Here is a 16,712-nt window from a genome sequence, read left to right on the forward strand (position 1 = left end):
GTCTCCAAGTCCCAGTCACTTCAACGGACTCGGTTCTCGAACTCGTTCTCTCAGGTGATTTCTCAGTGGCCCAGAATGTTCTCAATGAATATGACGTTCAGAAATGTGAAGCAATTGTATCTCTCGTGTCATGTTTTTAAGTCAGAATATAATTTGTACTGTTAATGAAATATTAAAGAGCAGATGTACTGGATGCCTGTTTGTGGATGACTTACCGACTGGAAATGATGTATTTGAAATAAACACACGTTCTGTCTGATGTGTCTTTCCTCTCAGGTGTTTGGAGGCCGCAGGTCCACCCTTCAGTCTCTGTAAAGCCTCAGGACGTTTTACTCAAATATTCAAATATTTTAAAACAGTGAAATATGGATTCTGTTCACCTACAACATACAACAGATATACATTCATGTTAACACCAGCTATTAATTAAAGTGAATATCCAGTGTAAAATATGCAGTGCATTGATGAGACAAAAAGACACATTTCACCTGGTACAGTCACCTAAAATTAGTAAAATGTGGTTTTTTTTTTTTTTAATCAACCTGTCAGTACAAACATGTTATTTGTCTGCTCTGTAAATAATTTCAGACAATGTAAAATATGTAATGTCTTAGTATTGAGATTGAAGAAGCCTCAGTAGTGTTGATAAAACTTGAAGACATTTTTTTTTGTTTTTTATCAAGTTACATAAAATAAAAAAAACAGGTGTGAAGAAGCACCTCGGATTTTACGTTCCTGCAGTCGGTCCGTGTTCCCAGAGGAGCTTTACCTCGTCCTGAACTCGATCTGGCAGCAGGGGTTCATTATTTGATGGAGTTTGTTTCTCACTCTGCTGTGTTTCTGGTCACAGACGGAGGACGAACCGAGTCTCAGGTCAAAACGTTTCAGCGAGAGAAAACAAACAGTAAACTAGAGCGAGGCCTTTTTGCACCGACGTCCAGCAACCATACAGGAGCACATGGACCAGAATGCACTGCTGCAGCCTCCAAAGACCAGAATGCACTGCTGCAGCCTCCAAAGACCAGAATGCACTGCTGCAGCCCAAACTGGAAAGACTCCACCCGCCCACATGTGAAGCCCACAGCTGGAAACTGCGGGTCTGTCTCAATCGAAGGGCTACACTGCAAAAACGCAAAATCTTACCAAGATTATTTGTCTTATTTCAAGTCAAAAATGCCTTATTCCTAGTCAAAATATCTCATTACACTTAAAATAAGACATGATCACCTCAGAAGTAAATTGTTTTTAGACAATTTTCACTTGTTTCAAGTGAAAATTCGCTTGAAACAAGTGAAAATTTGCTTGTTTCATTGGCAAAATTTGCCAGTGGAAAAAGTGAAAATTCACTTGAAATAAGTGACAATTAGCTAGAAACAAGAAACAAATTTTGCCAATGAAACAAGCAAATTTTCACTTGTTTCAAGCAAATTTTCACTTGAAACAAGAGACAGTTGTCTAAAAACAAGTTACTTCTGAGGTGATCATGTCTTATTTTAAGTGTAATGAGATATTTTGACTAGGAATAAGACATTTTGACTTGAAATAAGACAAATAATCTTGGTAAGATTATGAGTTTTTGCAGTGTAGATGACTTCTAGGTCTCAGCCCACGGTGCCCACGTAGGAGGCGTCCGACGTAGGTGCCGATATCAGGTTTACCGGAACTAAAAGTTTAGTGAACTGGGACGGTGTAGCCTGCGGAGGATTCCTACGTCATTATTATCGAGGCTTCCCGAAGCGCAATCGAGTGATGCAGTGTAAAATACCAAAGTAGGTTTGGGAGGTGTGTCGGTGAACACCTGTGCATGAAACCAAACGATAAGCAGCTTCAACGCTCTCAACATGGACAACATGGATTCTGTAGTTTTATGTATTTTATTTTATTTTGTCTTCGTGAAGATGCAGAAAATTAAGATAATTGTTACACCTCACAAAATGCAACAGACTATCCCAATTAAAGTAATTGTACACATGGCTACATTGTAACGTACCTGATGCGCTGATGGTTGCTATGGAAACATCATGCAAAATGCCTATCTAACTCATCTAACTAAACTTGCATTCACAGGCGTTGTTCAGATACAGTTAACAGCTAAACCGAATCTATGGTGGTAAGTATAGGCATGAAAACTTATCAAAACGTCATGATGTAAACATGAAGACGGTCTGAAACAGGCTTCATAATTCCAGCAATGAGAAATTCAACTGGACCGAAAGGTACCCTGGGAAGTAGGCTGTGATATCGGCTGTGAAGCATCGTGGAGGTGTTTCCTGCAAATGCATTTACAGGACCCCGTGCGGTAAAACTGAATTGAGACAGCACTTGTCGCTCCGCCGTGACGTAAGCAGCCTACAAATACGACCTAGGTAGCGTCCAGCCTTTGAATTGGGACAGAGCCAACAAGTTCAGGCATGTTCTCTGGTTGTTGCTGTGAAAGGCATTCTGGGAATTGTAGGGAGTCAGCAGGCGAGGCAGAAGCAGAGGAGGAAAATAGTAAATTTCAGTAAGTGATCACAAAATAACAGCTGAAAACATAATAAACTGATGGAGTTTCCCTTTAAATTGACTGATTGTACAAACTCTTCACCTCTGAGTCTCTTTCCTCTCATAAAAACATGAACAGAGTTTAAACTCTGAGCCAGAACATTATGAGGCGGCTGTTTGCTCCAAAAACTCAAAATCACTGGTCTGGTCCTTTAACTCTCCATATGAACACGCTGTGGCTAATATTATTATTATTATCATCATCATTATTATATGAATTAATTCTAATTAATGAAAGCATCTTGACTCTGAGATTGTCAGGGAATCTGTCGTCCTCTCACTTATTATTAGCATCTGCAGCTTCACATGCTGCAGCCTGTCTGTCATCAGCATCCAGCGCCCCAGCACACACACACACACACACACACACACACACACACACACACACACACACTTGTGCACACACTGCTTTCACATGTGTTTGTGTCTGTCTCCTCCTTTTTGGATTTTCTTGTTTTATTCAGGAAAACCAAATAAAATTTAACAAATGATGATTTTATATCGATATTTTCTCGCCTCTCAGTCGACCCACTGCTGACCCAGCTACCCACGGCCCATACTGATAATCAGAGGAGATGGAAATGCAATATAATGAAAATAATATGATGGGAATACCTTAATAAGAAACCAGCAAGAGACAGCGAGTGTGAAATACAAAAATATTAGGAAGTAATAAATATAAAATTAAGTCAAATAAATTAATCTTTTGTTTGTACAGGTTTGCTGGCTGTGCTGAGGATTTGTTGGTGAGTTTTTCTGCTTTTGCATCTCAGATTAAACCGTGACAGAGAAACACTTTGGTGTTTTAACTTTCAAATCCGTTATTCTAACAAGACAAAAAAAAAACCCTCCTTATTTTAAACTCCCTTCCTGCCTGGATGTTTGAACTAGTTCTCATTTGTTTGTGTGTTTGTGTGTTTGTCTTTGGAGCAGCGGCCTGGTTTCTCCTCGAGGGTCTGCGAAGACTGTGGAACCTTTCACAATAAAAGCTCAGTCAGCAAAGATGAGAAGAGGAACCTGCTTCTACTTTGTTGCCTCAACTTTGGAAAAAGGAGCTCAGTCACTTTTACTGCCAGGACATTTGAAATGAGACACTTTGGACTTTTACTGCAGGACATTTTTACTGCACTACTTCTACTTCTACTGCAGTCACATACCAGCAGAGGAACAGTACTTCTACTTCTACTGCAGTCACATACCAGCAGAGGAACAGTACTTCTACTTCTACTGCAGTCACATACCAGCAGAGGAACAGTACTTCTACTTCTACTGCAGTCACATACCAGCAGAGGAACAGTACTTCTACTTCTACTGCAGTCACATACCAGCAGAGGAGCAGTACTTCTACTTCTACTGCAGTCACATACCAGCAGAGGAACAGTACTTCTACTGGAGCAGCATTTTGTAGTACACTTTCCATCGTTGCTTTTTTTTTTTTTTTTCTAACTTTGAAGCCACTTCCAGGGAAATTTAAGTGGAAATTAAACTTGTGGGGTTTAAAAATCACATTTTGTTGTGAGGAGGTTTTCAGCAGTGAACTGGCTGTCAGTGCCAGGTGATTCCTGTCTATCCAGGATTTTTTATTAATATTTTTTTTTCTTGTTGAGGTGTATATAAGCTGCAGCCTCCTGAGCAGAAAGAGCCTCCCTGTGCTGCTCTCCACGTCTCACTTTCCCTCCTCGACAGCCAGCACATATTAACAGCTTCCTAATAGCGTCCATTTAGCGAGTCTTAAATGACGGTTTAAAGAGCCGCTGCTGAACTTCTGCACTCCCCCGGCTCTCTCTTCCCCCCACCTGTTGTTCCCTTGACTTTCATCACCGTGCACTGCCAAAAAAAAAAAAAAAGAAAAGAAAAGAAAATCTGCATGTCAACCAGAACCAGAGTCTGGTTTTTATGGCATTTCGTCTACGACCTCATGTTAGGGCCATTATAGAGAAAAAAAATTCCAGAGCTGAAGGAATTCATAGTCATTCAGCAAAAAATTCCCAAAACAAATGCAACTGCACTGGAAACAGGTGGGATTATTTCATCCCACTGGCAGATTCTTTTCCTCATTTGAAGAAAATGAAAATTTGGGCTACAATGACATATTAGGGCCACTGTAGGTAAATAAATTACAGAGCTGGGGGAGGGGATAATATTCTGAGAAATAAAATGAAAATTTCTCATCTTAAAGTCACATATTTACAAGAGAAAAAAAACTTTGATAATCTGAGATTTAAACGGAAAATTTAAAAATTCACAAAAAACTCACAAATCTATGGGAAAAAAACTCAAAAAAACTTTTTTTTTTCTTGTAATATTACCCCCCTCCCTCCCCTTGATCCATTATTTGTTTCTCCCTACAGTGGCCCTAAAACTCTGTCATAGATCAAAACTTATTTTTCTTCAAGCGAGATAAAAAAAAAAAAAAATCCACCAGTGGGATGAGATAATCCCACTTGTGTCCAGTGCAGATTCACTTGTTTGAGGATTTTTTTTTCTTGGAATAAGTATAAATATGTTAAAAGAAAAAAAAAAAAAAAAAAAAGACTGGATCAGGCTCTGGTGTCCAGAAAGTGACGCTCCATTCAGGAAAATTGTGCAAACAAATGGACTGGGAACCAGTGGGATTATCTCATCCCACCAAAGAAAGTTGGAAAGGAGGAAAACTGCTTTATTGGGAAAGAAACTGGGGCTTGTCGAGGTCAAGCTTGGCCTCATTTCTTTTCTTTTTGACTTTGCTGAAGAAAAACAGGATTTTAAGCCTGGAAATGAGAGTGGCTGCTGACTCGCTGAGGTTTTTTTTTGCAGCGCGCTCCTCAGGGTTTTCATGTGATCATGTGGTAATCGTCTCTTAATCGAGTCTGATCTCACTAACGAGCTGCTGTCTTCTCCTCCGGGCCGCCCCACCGAGGCAGACTGCCCCCCCCCCGGGCCTCCCCGGGCCTCCCCCGGCCCGGAGGGGAGGGGCCGCTGGGTAAAATAATGGAATCAGAGGCACAATCTTGAAGGAGGGGGTTATTTATAAAGGGCCTGGGAGGAGGTGGGGGGTCACAGATAGTGTTTCAGGTGCTGCTCTGCCTATTGGTCTGCGGGTCAATCTGCTTCCATAAAGAGGAAGATGGGGTTTCCTGGGCCGTCGGGGAAATCAATATATACCAACGTGTAGTGATGTCAGCGAGCCACTTCCCCAAACCTGACGCCCCCCTCGCGCTCGCTGCTCGGCTCATAGGTGAGGAGTCTTGTTCTGTTTTATTCCACAAATTTCTTTTCTTCTTTCTTTTTTTGGCAACATTTTGATTCTCATTTGAGCTTTTTGGTCGTCTGATGTTTGGCGTTTGCTTGCTGCTGCCCCGTCCTTAAACGAGGGTGAAGATTTGGCTGTTTGTGGTTCTGACTGTGGAGATTTGGTTGTTCAGTGTTCAGAGGATGGAAGGCGACAGAGATGTGACTGTGTGTGTGTGTGTGTGTGTGTGTGTGTGTGTGTGTGTGTGTGTGTGTGTGTGAACGTCGGTGATGCAGTGTTCAGGCTGTAAACGTGGCGGGACACAGCTCAGCAGGAGCCGGGCCGACTCAGGACGTTAATTGATCCTGATGTTGGTTTTGGCCCGGAGGCCGAGGCGGTCTGAGGCGGTCTGAGGCGGTCTGCCAGCCTGACTCACACGCCTGCCTCTGAAGTGCAGAGTGATGAAGTGTGTGTGTGTGTAAGTGGACCCTTGTGTGTGATGTGGCAGGAAAGTGATAGTCCCACTGTTGACCTCCGTGTCACCGCAGATTATTTGAATGGACTTAGTGCCTGATAGTGCAGCACGTCAACCTGCCAACCTGCAGGAAGTTTACTATTTTTTTCCACAAAAAATATTTTTATCGAGCCTCCAGGTGTCTCACCTGGTTGGGCCCGTACCCTTTACCAAGGCCGAGGCCTCCCCTTCACGTCACCCCCCCCTCCTCCTCGACTTTCCTGCAGTCAGACTATCCAATAAAGCAAAAATGACAAGAAAATAAACTTAAAAAAGAAAAGGAGCTGGTTGGGGAAATTGTTATAGTCAGAGCTCAGCTGATCCCTGATGTGTGTGTTCAGGTGGTTTTTATGCTCCATGTCACACCTCATGGTGGATTATCCACAGCTACTTGACAACTAAACAAGTAAATGAATAAGTAACAGTGAGGATTAAGCTAATGGTACTCAGCCTTTTAGAGATTGTGGGTTTACCAGAATGGATTAAATAGGATTCATATCCATGCAAACATGTCTCATCCTGCTCAGTGGTGGTTAGCGCGAAATCAGCACAATCATTTCAAAGCAAACGTGCACTTACACCCTGCGACCAATCAGAAATGAGTATTGACCCAAGATACTATAAAGCACTTTGTAGTTGTTGGTTAATAACACCCAGGTAGCACACCTTGGACCAGATGAAACGTCGCAGGGAGAAGTCGCGGTGGTTAGGGTCAGGGTTAGTCTGTTCCTCAGCATCTACAGGTGGGAGCTCAGCTGCTCTTCCCTCGGCTGATGATGTTTTCTCTTTGCATCACCTTGATAGATATTAGATATTTTATTTAGCATTTATACAGCTTTGTTTACCTCCACACTGCTGGCAACAGATACAGTGTGTGTGTGTTGTGTGTGTGTGTGTGTGTGTGTGTGTGTGTGTGTGTGTGTGTGTGTGTGTGTGTGTGTGTGTGTGTGTGTGTATGGGTCTGTTTTTGGCTATTTTTGGACACACACACCAGACTTGGTGTGGACGGCTTGTCCAACTGGGAACAAAAGCCGTGTCCCTATTTGGACAAAGCTGCTTTTTGGAGTCAGTGGTTCAGGTTAGGATTACATCATGGTTAGGATTAGATTATGGTCAGGATTAGATTATGGTCAGTATTAGATTATGGTTAGGATTAGATTATGGTTAGAATTAGATTACGCTTAGGGTTAGTTTAAGGTTAAGGTTAGGGTTAGGTATGTAGAGGTAAGGGTAAATCTTATGTGTGTGTGTGTGTGTGTGTGTGTGTGTGTGTGTCTGGATGTCACACTGTGGGCTACTTTCAAGTCCGACTGCAGAACATCCCTCCAGTAAATCTGTAACCATGGTGATGAGGTGGTGTTCCCAGGAGAACTTAATGCTCTAAAGAGGAAGAAACTCCTCATTTCCTCCACGGGGAAAAACGAAGGACGAGCCGACACCGTAAACACCGCGTTGGTGAAATTTTTACAGGCGATGCTCTGACGTCCCGCTCCTCTGAAGGCAGCACGGAGAGTGTGATGAGTTGGCCAACAGGGTAGCAATAATTTGGAAAGATGAAATAATAATAACATTAAATAATAATAAAACAAATTCAGTGTATTGACTAGCATGCAGGTAAACCAGTTAAAGGCTGTTTTTGTGTGAACGGGCTGTGATCAGATACAGGACGTCCCGCAGAGAAACAGGGGGGCTTTTATTTTCCTGTTGTGGTGTTGGAGCTGTCCTGTCCCGCCGGGTCTCAGGACGGGGGGACGTCTTGGGGGTGTCGGGGGTGTGAGTGGGGGTGTCGGGGGTGTGAATGGGGGTGTGAGAGGGGGTGTGAGCGGGGGTGTCGGGGGTGAAGTGGGTATCAGCTGCTTTCTGATAATCTCCTCGAAGACAGAGAAGCCCGGGGGGAACAACTGGACGCAGATCCTTGTCCTAATTTAGCCGGAGCTTTTCCTCGGGGCGGATTGTTCCGGCCCGTGTCGGTGTCGTGTTCCCGCTAAGTGGAGTTATTATTCCTGAAACAGCGACGGAGGCTTCCAGGCTGGATCCTGGCAGCTTGACCCCGGCTTCACCTCGCCACTCTCTGTTTGTGTTTGCTGCTCCATCGCTGATAATCATTTTTCATTCTTCCTGCCACAAACTCACTGATCATCACTTTTTAAAATGTGGAAAAGTCCCCGTGTGGAGCATTTACCACGGGACACCAGTGTCCTGTCTCTCTGTCCTGTCTCTCTGTCCTGTCTCTCTGCCCTGTCTGTCCTGTCTCTCTGTCCTGTCTCTCTGTCCTCTCTGTCCTGTCTCTCTGCCCTGTCACCGGCTAATGAGGCTCAAATACCCAAAAATAATCTGAAAAAAAAAAGAAAGAAAGAAACTCCTTATCCGTCTATCCGTCCGTCTGTATGCCTGCGTTCAGACAGCCGGTAGAAAGTGGCCTGGATCTGGTTTTCTAAATGTGAGTGTGAACAGCAAGAAACCACATTTTCAGTTCTGACTTGGGCCACCTTGTCCTTGTTCACACTGCCAACCCAAATCTGTTTGTTTTTTTTTGTTTGTTTTTTTTTAATATATATTCAGATTGTATCCAGATTGATTTTTAGAAAGTCCGAACAGCAAACCAAAAAAAAAAAAAAAAAAAAAACACATTTGAGCATGGTTTGAAATGTCATTCCAATCAGATTTCCACAGGTCAGTCTGAACGCTCTGGACGCTGAAATCGGATTTCAAACTGGTTTGTCGGCAGATCCGGAGGCAGGAGCAGCAAAGCAGCTGCTGAGAGAAATAACTGAAATAGAAACAAGAAATAAAAGAATCTGCGGGTTAGTTTGGGTGGCAGGCTTCCAGACACTGATTTACGAGACTTTTTATCTTTGCTCCTAAATCTGATTTGTATCTGGTTCCTGCTGAGGTGAGGCTGTGCACCTCCGTTACCATGGAAACTATCACAGAAATGAACACCTGCACCACTGTTTATTAATTGTGATGATGGACTGTTGTGCAAATGGTATTTTTTTTTTTTTTTTTTTATTGCTCAGCAGTTGTTTGGTGTAAATGTGGGCTGACGGCACAGATCTGCTGTCAGATATGGATCTTATAAAAAGATGAATGTGAGCCGTCAAGGCAAAAAAAAAAAAAAAAAATTATATTTGAGAAAAAAAATCCAAACGGTGTCTCTCTCAGCCGCTGTGTGAACACAGCCTCACGCTTCACTTCTGGTTTTAATGTGGATTTTTTTCCTTGTGTCTGCAGGAGTGAAGCCAAACAAACGCCAACATGTCAGAGTGAGTCACTTTTCATTTTCACTGTCCGCAGTTTGTTGTCACGTTCAGACACTGAAGCTGAGTTCATTCAAAGTGTTCAGCTCACATGTCCAGCAGTTTACAGTCTGTGTTGTCTAAAGTGGAGCTGAAATGCTCCAAATCAATCCTCACTTACATTTTTCTGCAGCCACAGTGAGATTTGATTAGATCAAATTCTACTTTGTTGGTGTTTTATTCAGTTATTCTAGTTTTATTAATTTCCACCTAACTTATTTTTCAACATCTAATTTTGATTTTACCTTTTATCTCTTCAATGTGTTTTCCGTCTCAGTCTCGTTTTTTGTATATTGCTCTTTTAATCATATTTGTATTACCATTAATTAACCATGATTGTGAAGCACTTTGGGTCAACTCCTGTTGTTTTTTTTTAATGTGCTAAATAAATAAAAGTTTCTTACCCTCACTTGACTACTTATTGCTAAAACAAAATTAACAAAATATTTTCCCAACCCCTTTAGAAAAAAGATGTCGTCGAGTCGGAAGCATCACCTGAAGGTAAAACATTCCTTTCTGTGGAATAAAAACGAGGAAATCCGCTGCGAAGTCCAAGTTTAGATGGAGGAAAATTAACTCTGTTGATCCTACATGGAGTAAAGAACAGAAAAATACAATTAATATTGCAATATATCAAAATTAGTGTGTCTGCATTGCGCATAAATATCTGCCTGAATGAAATGTGTGACTTGATGAGTATTTTATATTCTGTCTAGACATTATTTAAAATAATCCAGTCAGATTATTTTTTAGCGATACCCAGCGCTCTCAGACAGACACAACACAGCTCAGATTGTCCATCGTCCTCCTGCAGAGTCTGATGCTGTCCATCGCCAAAGGCCTGCTGGATGAGGAGGTGAAGGAGCAGGAGGTAGAGAGGAGGAGGTACATGGAGGAGACGTGCCCGCCCCTCCACATGCCCCGCAGCATGCAGGAGCTGCAGGTACGAGGAGGCGCCGCTCCACAAACACAAGCACACAAAGAGCTGCAGTCACTTTGCTGACATTTAACTGCAAAGCTGCTTCAGTGGCAGTGAAAAGTGTCTGATTTCTAAAGCAGCAGCAGGAAAATGTGTTGATTTTCAAAACATAACATGATTGACAAGGTGACAGATGATGAGACGGCAGATTCCTGTAGGAAAAGCACAGCCACTGACCTCAGAGGAGACACAGAAAGCTCATAAAGAAGCTGCACAACCACAGAAATCAGAGTGACTGTATTTACTCTGCTGTGTGTGAGCGTGCACCAACGCCGCCATGCTGCTGCCCCCCTGCAGGAGCTGTGCAGAGAAATCCACCACAAGATCGACGTGATCGATGAGGAGCGATACGACCTGGAGACCAAAGTCAGCAAATGCAACAAAGAGGTGGGCGGAGAGCAGCGGCCTCATGTACACCTGACGGAGGCTCAGCTCCTCTGCACATTCAGAGAAATAAAAACTTTGCTAAGAAAAAAAAGTGACGTACTGCAGCTAGGCTGTTTTCTGTATGATTCAAAATAAATAAAGAAAGATTTTAATACAAAGAAAATGGGAATCACAGTTGTCAGTATTCCAGTTTTAAAGTTATTTTACTGTTTATAAAATCTCATGCTATGAAACTGAATGATTTGGTATATTATAAAAAATGCAAATTATGCAAATTATTAAAAGAACGACAGTAGTCAGTGTTCCAGTTTAATAGTTACTTTGAGAAGCTGGGCTGCCCAGTCAATATCAAACCGCTCTGCAGAAATCTGTAGAGCTTCTGTTGAACAACATGAAGATGTCTTTCCAGCTTCACGCTGCTCATCCTGCGTCTCCGTCTCCGTCCAGATCGACGACCTGACCATCAAAGTTCAGGACCTGAAAGGAAAGTTCAAGAAGCCCGTCCTGAGGAAGGTGCGCATGTCGGCCGACGCCATGCTGAAGGCCCTGCTGGGCTCCAAGCACACGGTCAACCTGGACCTGAGGGCCAACCTGAAGCAGGTCAAGAAGGAGGTGAAGGAGGAGGTGAGCAGACAGTCTGAACCTGAATCTGATGTCACATCCGGTTTGAACAGGAAATATGTCAGTTAAAGAAATAAGAGTCTCTCAAAATGCTGATTCACTGGCACTTTAATACGTATTCTGTGAGACAGCGGCTCTGTTTGAACTGGGCTGCAGCTCTGAAGCTGAGCCCACAGGTGTGCAGGCTCAGGTGTGCAGGCTCAGGTGCGCAGGCTCAGGTGTGCAGGCTCAGGTGCGCAGGCTGAGGTGCGCAGGCTCAGGTGTGCAGGCTCAGGTGTGCAGGCTCAGGTGTGCAGGCTCAGGTGTGCAGGCTCAGGTGCGCAGGCTCAGGTGTGCATGCTCAGGTGCGTGTAGCTCTGATCTTCTCCTGCCTCGGTGTTTCAGGATAAGGACCTGCGAGACGTCGGCGACTGGCGCAAGAACATCGAGGACAAAGCCGGCATGGACGGCAGGAAGAAGATGTTCGAGGCTGAGGCCTAAAGCGGCTCGCTGCCGGCCAGCTGTGTGTCCAGCTGTGCGTCCAGCTGTGCGTCCAGCTGTGCGTCCAGCTGTGCGTCCAGCTGTGGACAGAACAGACTCTGCCGTCCCTCGGCTCAGTTTCACCGCTGCTCTGAGTGTGTTCCTGAAAAACGAACGTGTACGCCACAGAAACTCTGACACAATAAAGCCGTCCAGCTGCAGAGCGAGCCTGTCTGTCTGCTTCCAGCCTCACATCTACATGTTTTTAATGCATCAGAATTTGACTCAGTTTAATGATAAAAATAAACATCAGTGAGTCTTTCAGTGTTCAGAGGTGAGAGAGGATCTAAATCTGTCTTCTTTTTGTGTAAAGAAGTGATGACACAGAAGCAAAGGCAAACCTCAGTTACTTTTTCTTGTATTAAAGGGGCATGCCACCCATTTTAAGAATCAACATATATGCTCAGTGTGTGTGTTGCAGGACAGTTGGGTCAGTGTGTGTGTGTGTGTGAACGTGCACAGCTCCTCTCTAAAGCTGCACACCTCGTTCAGATGTGAAGAGCTCAGAAAAGTCAGTTGAGTCTGCAGAGCCCATTCATTCTCAATGGAGCAGAGCCTGAACCTCCACCCCACTCACACCAGGAGGTCAGAGGTCTCCAGCTGCAGGACATGCAGATGCCTTACTGACTGACTGACTGACTGACTGTCTGACTGACTGACTGTCTGACTGACTGTCTGACTGTCTGACTGACTGTCTGACTGTCTGACTGACTGACTGACTGACTGACTGACTGACTGACTGACTGTCTGACTGTCTGACTGACTGACTGACTGACTGACTGACTGACTGACTGACTGTCTGACTGTCTGACTGACTGACTGTCTGACTGACTGACTGTCTGACTGTCTGACTGACTGACTGACTGACTGACTGACTGACTGACTGTCTGACTGACTGACTGACTGACTGACTGACTGACTGACTGACTGACTGACTGACTGTCTGACTGACTGTCTGACTGTCTGACTGACTGACTGACTGACTGACTGACTGACTGTCTGACTGACTGACTGACTGACTGACTGACTGACTGTCTGACTGTCTGACTGACTGACTGACTGACTGACTGACTGACTGACTGACTGACTGACTGTCTGACTGTCTGACTGACTGACTGACTGACTGACTGACTGACTGACTGACTGACTGACTGACTGACTGACTGTCTGACTGACTGTCTGACTGTCTGACTGACTGTCTGACTGTCTGTCTGACTGACTGACTGACTGTCTGACTGTCTGACTGACTGTCTGACTGTCTGACTGACTGACTGACTGACTGACTGACTGACTGACTGACTGTCTGACTGACTGACTGACTGTCTGACTGACTGACTGACTGACTGTCTGACTGACTGACTGACTGACTGACTGTCTGACTGTCTGACTGACTGACTGTCTGACTGACTGTCTGACTGACTGACTGACTGACTGACTGACTTTGCTTACCATCTGCTTACCTAGTTCATGGAAATAAAAGGAGACTCAGCCTCACAGTCAAACTGTGTGAGATTAGGCTGACTGACTGACTGTCTGACTGTCTGACTGACTGACTGTCTGACTGACTGACTGACACCAAGCAGGTGACCGCAGTTTCTCGATCAGTTTAATTTGTCAAATATCAAACTCATCCTGCAGGTCAGAGCAGACATAAAGATCAGTCTGAACTTTATTACAAATTAAGCTTCAAAAATAAAAAAAATAAAAAACAACTGAAACAATATAACAATTAACAAAAAATAAGGATGATCACATTATCCGTAAACATACTACAAAGTAAATTAGCAGTTATATAAATACAAGCAGAGTTAGAGGTTGATCCTGGTGAACGGAGCCCCCCCGTCCCTCCGCTGGACGATCACCAACACAAATCAGGAGGATTATGATTTATTATAAAACAATAGCAAACACCAACAGGCAGAAATCACAGCTGCTAATGAACATTTCCACAGAGTCTGCCAAGCCCATGTTTGGATTTCAGATTTAATAAAGTCTAAAGGCTCTGTCGTCCTCTGTGGAGTCACCGCGAGGTAAGGAGACATCTGCACACTTTATTGTTCTTATAATATTTCATTTTTTTTATTGATTTTTAACTTTTCTTTGTCTCTCAGATGCTCTCATGCCGTCCGTCGTCATCGAATCGATCAGCTCCAAGTTTCCCAGCATGATGAACGTGAGTATTGACTCATTTCCTGTCAGTATTTTTGTGTTATGTTCTGTTTTTACTTTATCAAAAAGCCACTGTTGATCTTTGAGACGGTGATGTTAAAGAGGAGATGTTGGTTCTATTACAGACATTTTCATTTCCATATTCCATCTTGACTTTTGGCCCTCTTTAATAATGCATGTTCAAATCAGGCTAACAAACACACCACAAACATACAGTACCTCTGCAATTACAAAAAATCATATCAAACGATATCATACACCTGTAGGAGGTAAAACACTGTAACAGCTCCATCACAAACTTTGAAAACCGTTCAGATCATCGAGAAAAACAGAATATTCACCCTCAGTTTTCTGTAACTTGCAATAACTTCAACATTTTAGCCACCCATCACTCTTCATTATGTGGAGGTATTCCTGCGCTTCATTAGTGGAGTGTTTTCCTCGGGGAGCTGAGGTGTGAACACACACTCAGCGACATCACACACAGATATCTGCACATAAACACGAGCGTTGGGTGTCACAGCGACCGCAGACGCTCCCATCAGAGCCGCTGCCCAAAGCGCCGCCTGAGGCTGCAGACAGGAGGGACTTTGTGCTCATATTTATTATCCGCTCTATGTTTGGATGCTGGTTTGTTGGCCTGTTGGTTTGGAGTTTGGACAAAAATCTGCACTTTAATGAAAGCTACAGGGGAACAACGGCCACAGAAATCACCAAATTTACCTCAGCGAGTCAGAGGAATTCAGTTCAGTTCAGTTCTGCTGGTTTCCTGCCTGGAAGCTGCTGTTGTCATGGCTGTTGGTGCAATGCTGTCCACAATCCTCAGCAGAGAAACCCCTGCAGACCTGAACCCTCACTGACGCTGCACGGAGGCTCTTTTCTACGTGGAAGAGAAGAGAAAAGATGTTGTCGAGTGTCGGTTGGTATTCATTAGCAGGAGTCACAGTACAAAGTGTGTTTTGTCTCAGTTTCCTGCTTTCCTCTCTGCAGCTGTTCACGTTGTGTCGTGTCTCAGCAGCAGGTTTGGTTTGGTTTGGTTTGAGCGGCAGACTCTGCTGGTTTTGGGTTCTGCTGCGTTTGAACCTCGGCTGCGTGGCTGGATGAAGCTGCTGAGGTCCAGGATGAGAGTCACTCGACACCGGAGCGCCGCAGACCGGGACCCAGAGCGTCTCGTCTTGCAGAGTTTGCACGCATTAATCTGAGACACTCGACCTCTGATGCATCCAGAAGTTCACACGAGCCAAGTCCAAAAACGTCTGGACGTGGACTCCAGACTGCAGACGCTGCTGGTCCTGCTGGTGTTGCTGGTCTGCTGGTCCCACTGGTCCTGCTAGTTCCTGTTGGTCCTGCTGGTGTTGCTGGATGTGGCCTCTGTGGTCCAGCCGTTTCCACACTTTTACAGTCATAATGTCTGCAGCTCACTGACTTGATCTGTTAAAAAAAAAAAAAAAAAACAAAAAAAAAACATGAAACTACCCACCAAAAAAACAAAAACAAAAACAAAAGACAACCCCAAAACAACAATTGTCACAAAAATACTGAAAAAAGTAAAATAAAATAACAATAATACCAGTAAATAAATAAAAATAAAAAACAGATTTTTTTTTTTTTTTTAAAGGAAACACTAAATATCAGTAAACCATTATTTAAAAAAAATAAAATAAAAAACATGAAAATTACCAGCAAATTTTCAGGAAAATTACACAAAAATTAATTTAAGAAATTAGTGCAACATAATAATAATACTAAAAAAAATCAAGCTTAACAAAACAAACAACTTAAAAAAAAAAAAAAAAAAAAAAAAAAAAGAAACAATGTAAATAAAAGCCCCACTTCTGGGTGTCAGAGGCCTAAAGCTTAAAATTGCCTCAATAGTAGTGGGAAATTTGTGAAGTAAAATAAAATAAAATATAATAATAATAATACTGATACAGGAATTTAAAAAAAAAAACTGCCTGACAAATGTAAACTTTAACCTCACATCACCTTCTTGATTTTAAACCCCAAGAACACCAGGATAAAAATAATAACAATAATATACATATTGCAGACTGGGTCATTCTGTGTTTTAATTTACTCGTCTAATCTGACTTGCACTTAAATGAGGATGCAGATGAAAAACAGTTGCTTGTCTTCTGTGTGTGTGTCGGCTCGGAGACTCTCAGAGACAAAGCGATGCTTCTCCTGTCGTGTGCGGAGCGTCGCTCCATCACTTCCCTGTTTTCTCCGTATTAGCAGCATGATGGCATAAGATAATAAGGATAACAATCTTAAAGGGCGGGTTATTTATAATGAGGCGCGCTGAGGAAGGGGCCAGATGACACTGTACTGTATTTCATGACCTTGCCAGCTCATTGGTTTGACTGGTAATCCACTTCCATAAAGAGAAAGTCAAGGCTTTAGAGGGCAATCAGAGAATGCAATATATACCTTCTTAACACGTCGGAGCGCCTGTGGCTCCAGTCGGCC

At 43.3% G+C, this 16,712-nt stretch overlaps 1 protein-coding gene across 1 annotated transcript; it reads left to right on the forward strand.

Moving 5' to 3' along the window:
- The first annotated feature begins 5,696 nt into the window (after positions 1–5,696).
- LOC115361139 (troponin I, fast skeletal muscle-like) lies at positions 5,697–12,221 on the forward strand. Its single transcript, XM_030054456.1, has 7 exons — positions 5,697–5,761; positions 9,504–9,535; positions 10,033–10,069; positions 10,383–10,511; positions 10,845–10,934; positions 11,382–11,558; positions 11,940–12,221. The coding sequence occupies exons 2-7, from the start codon at positions 9,528–9,530 to the stop codon at positions 12,033–12,035; spliced, it is 537 nt and encodes a 178-aa protein (XP_029910316.1). The 5' UTR covers positions 5,697–5,761; positions 9,504–9,527; the 3' UTR covers positions 12,036–12,221.
- The last annotated feature ends 4,491 nt before the right edge of the window (positions 12,222–16,712 follow it).

This window comes from Myripristis murdjan, chromosome 6, assembly GCF_902150065.1.
Source record: "Myripristis murdjan chromosome 6, fMyrMur1.1, whole genome shotgun sequence".
NCBI lineage: Eukaryota > Metazoa > Chordata > Actinopteri > Holocentriformes > Holocentridae > Myripristis > Myripristis murdjan.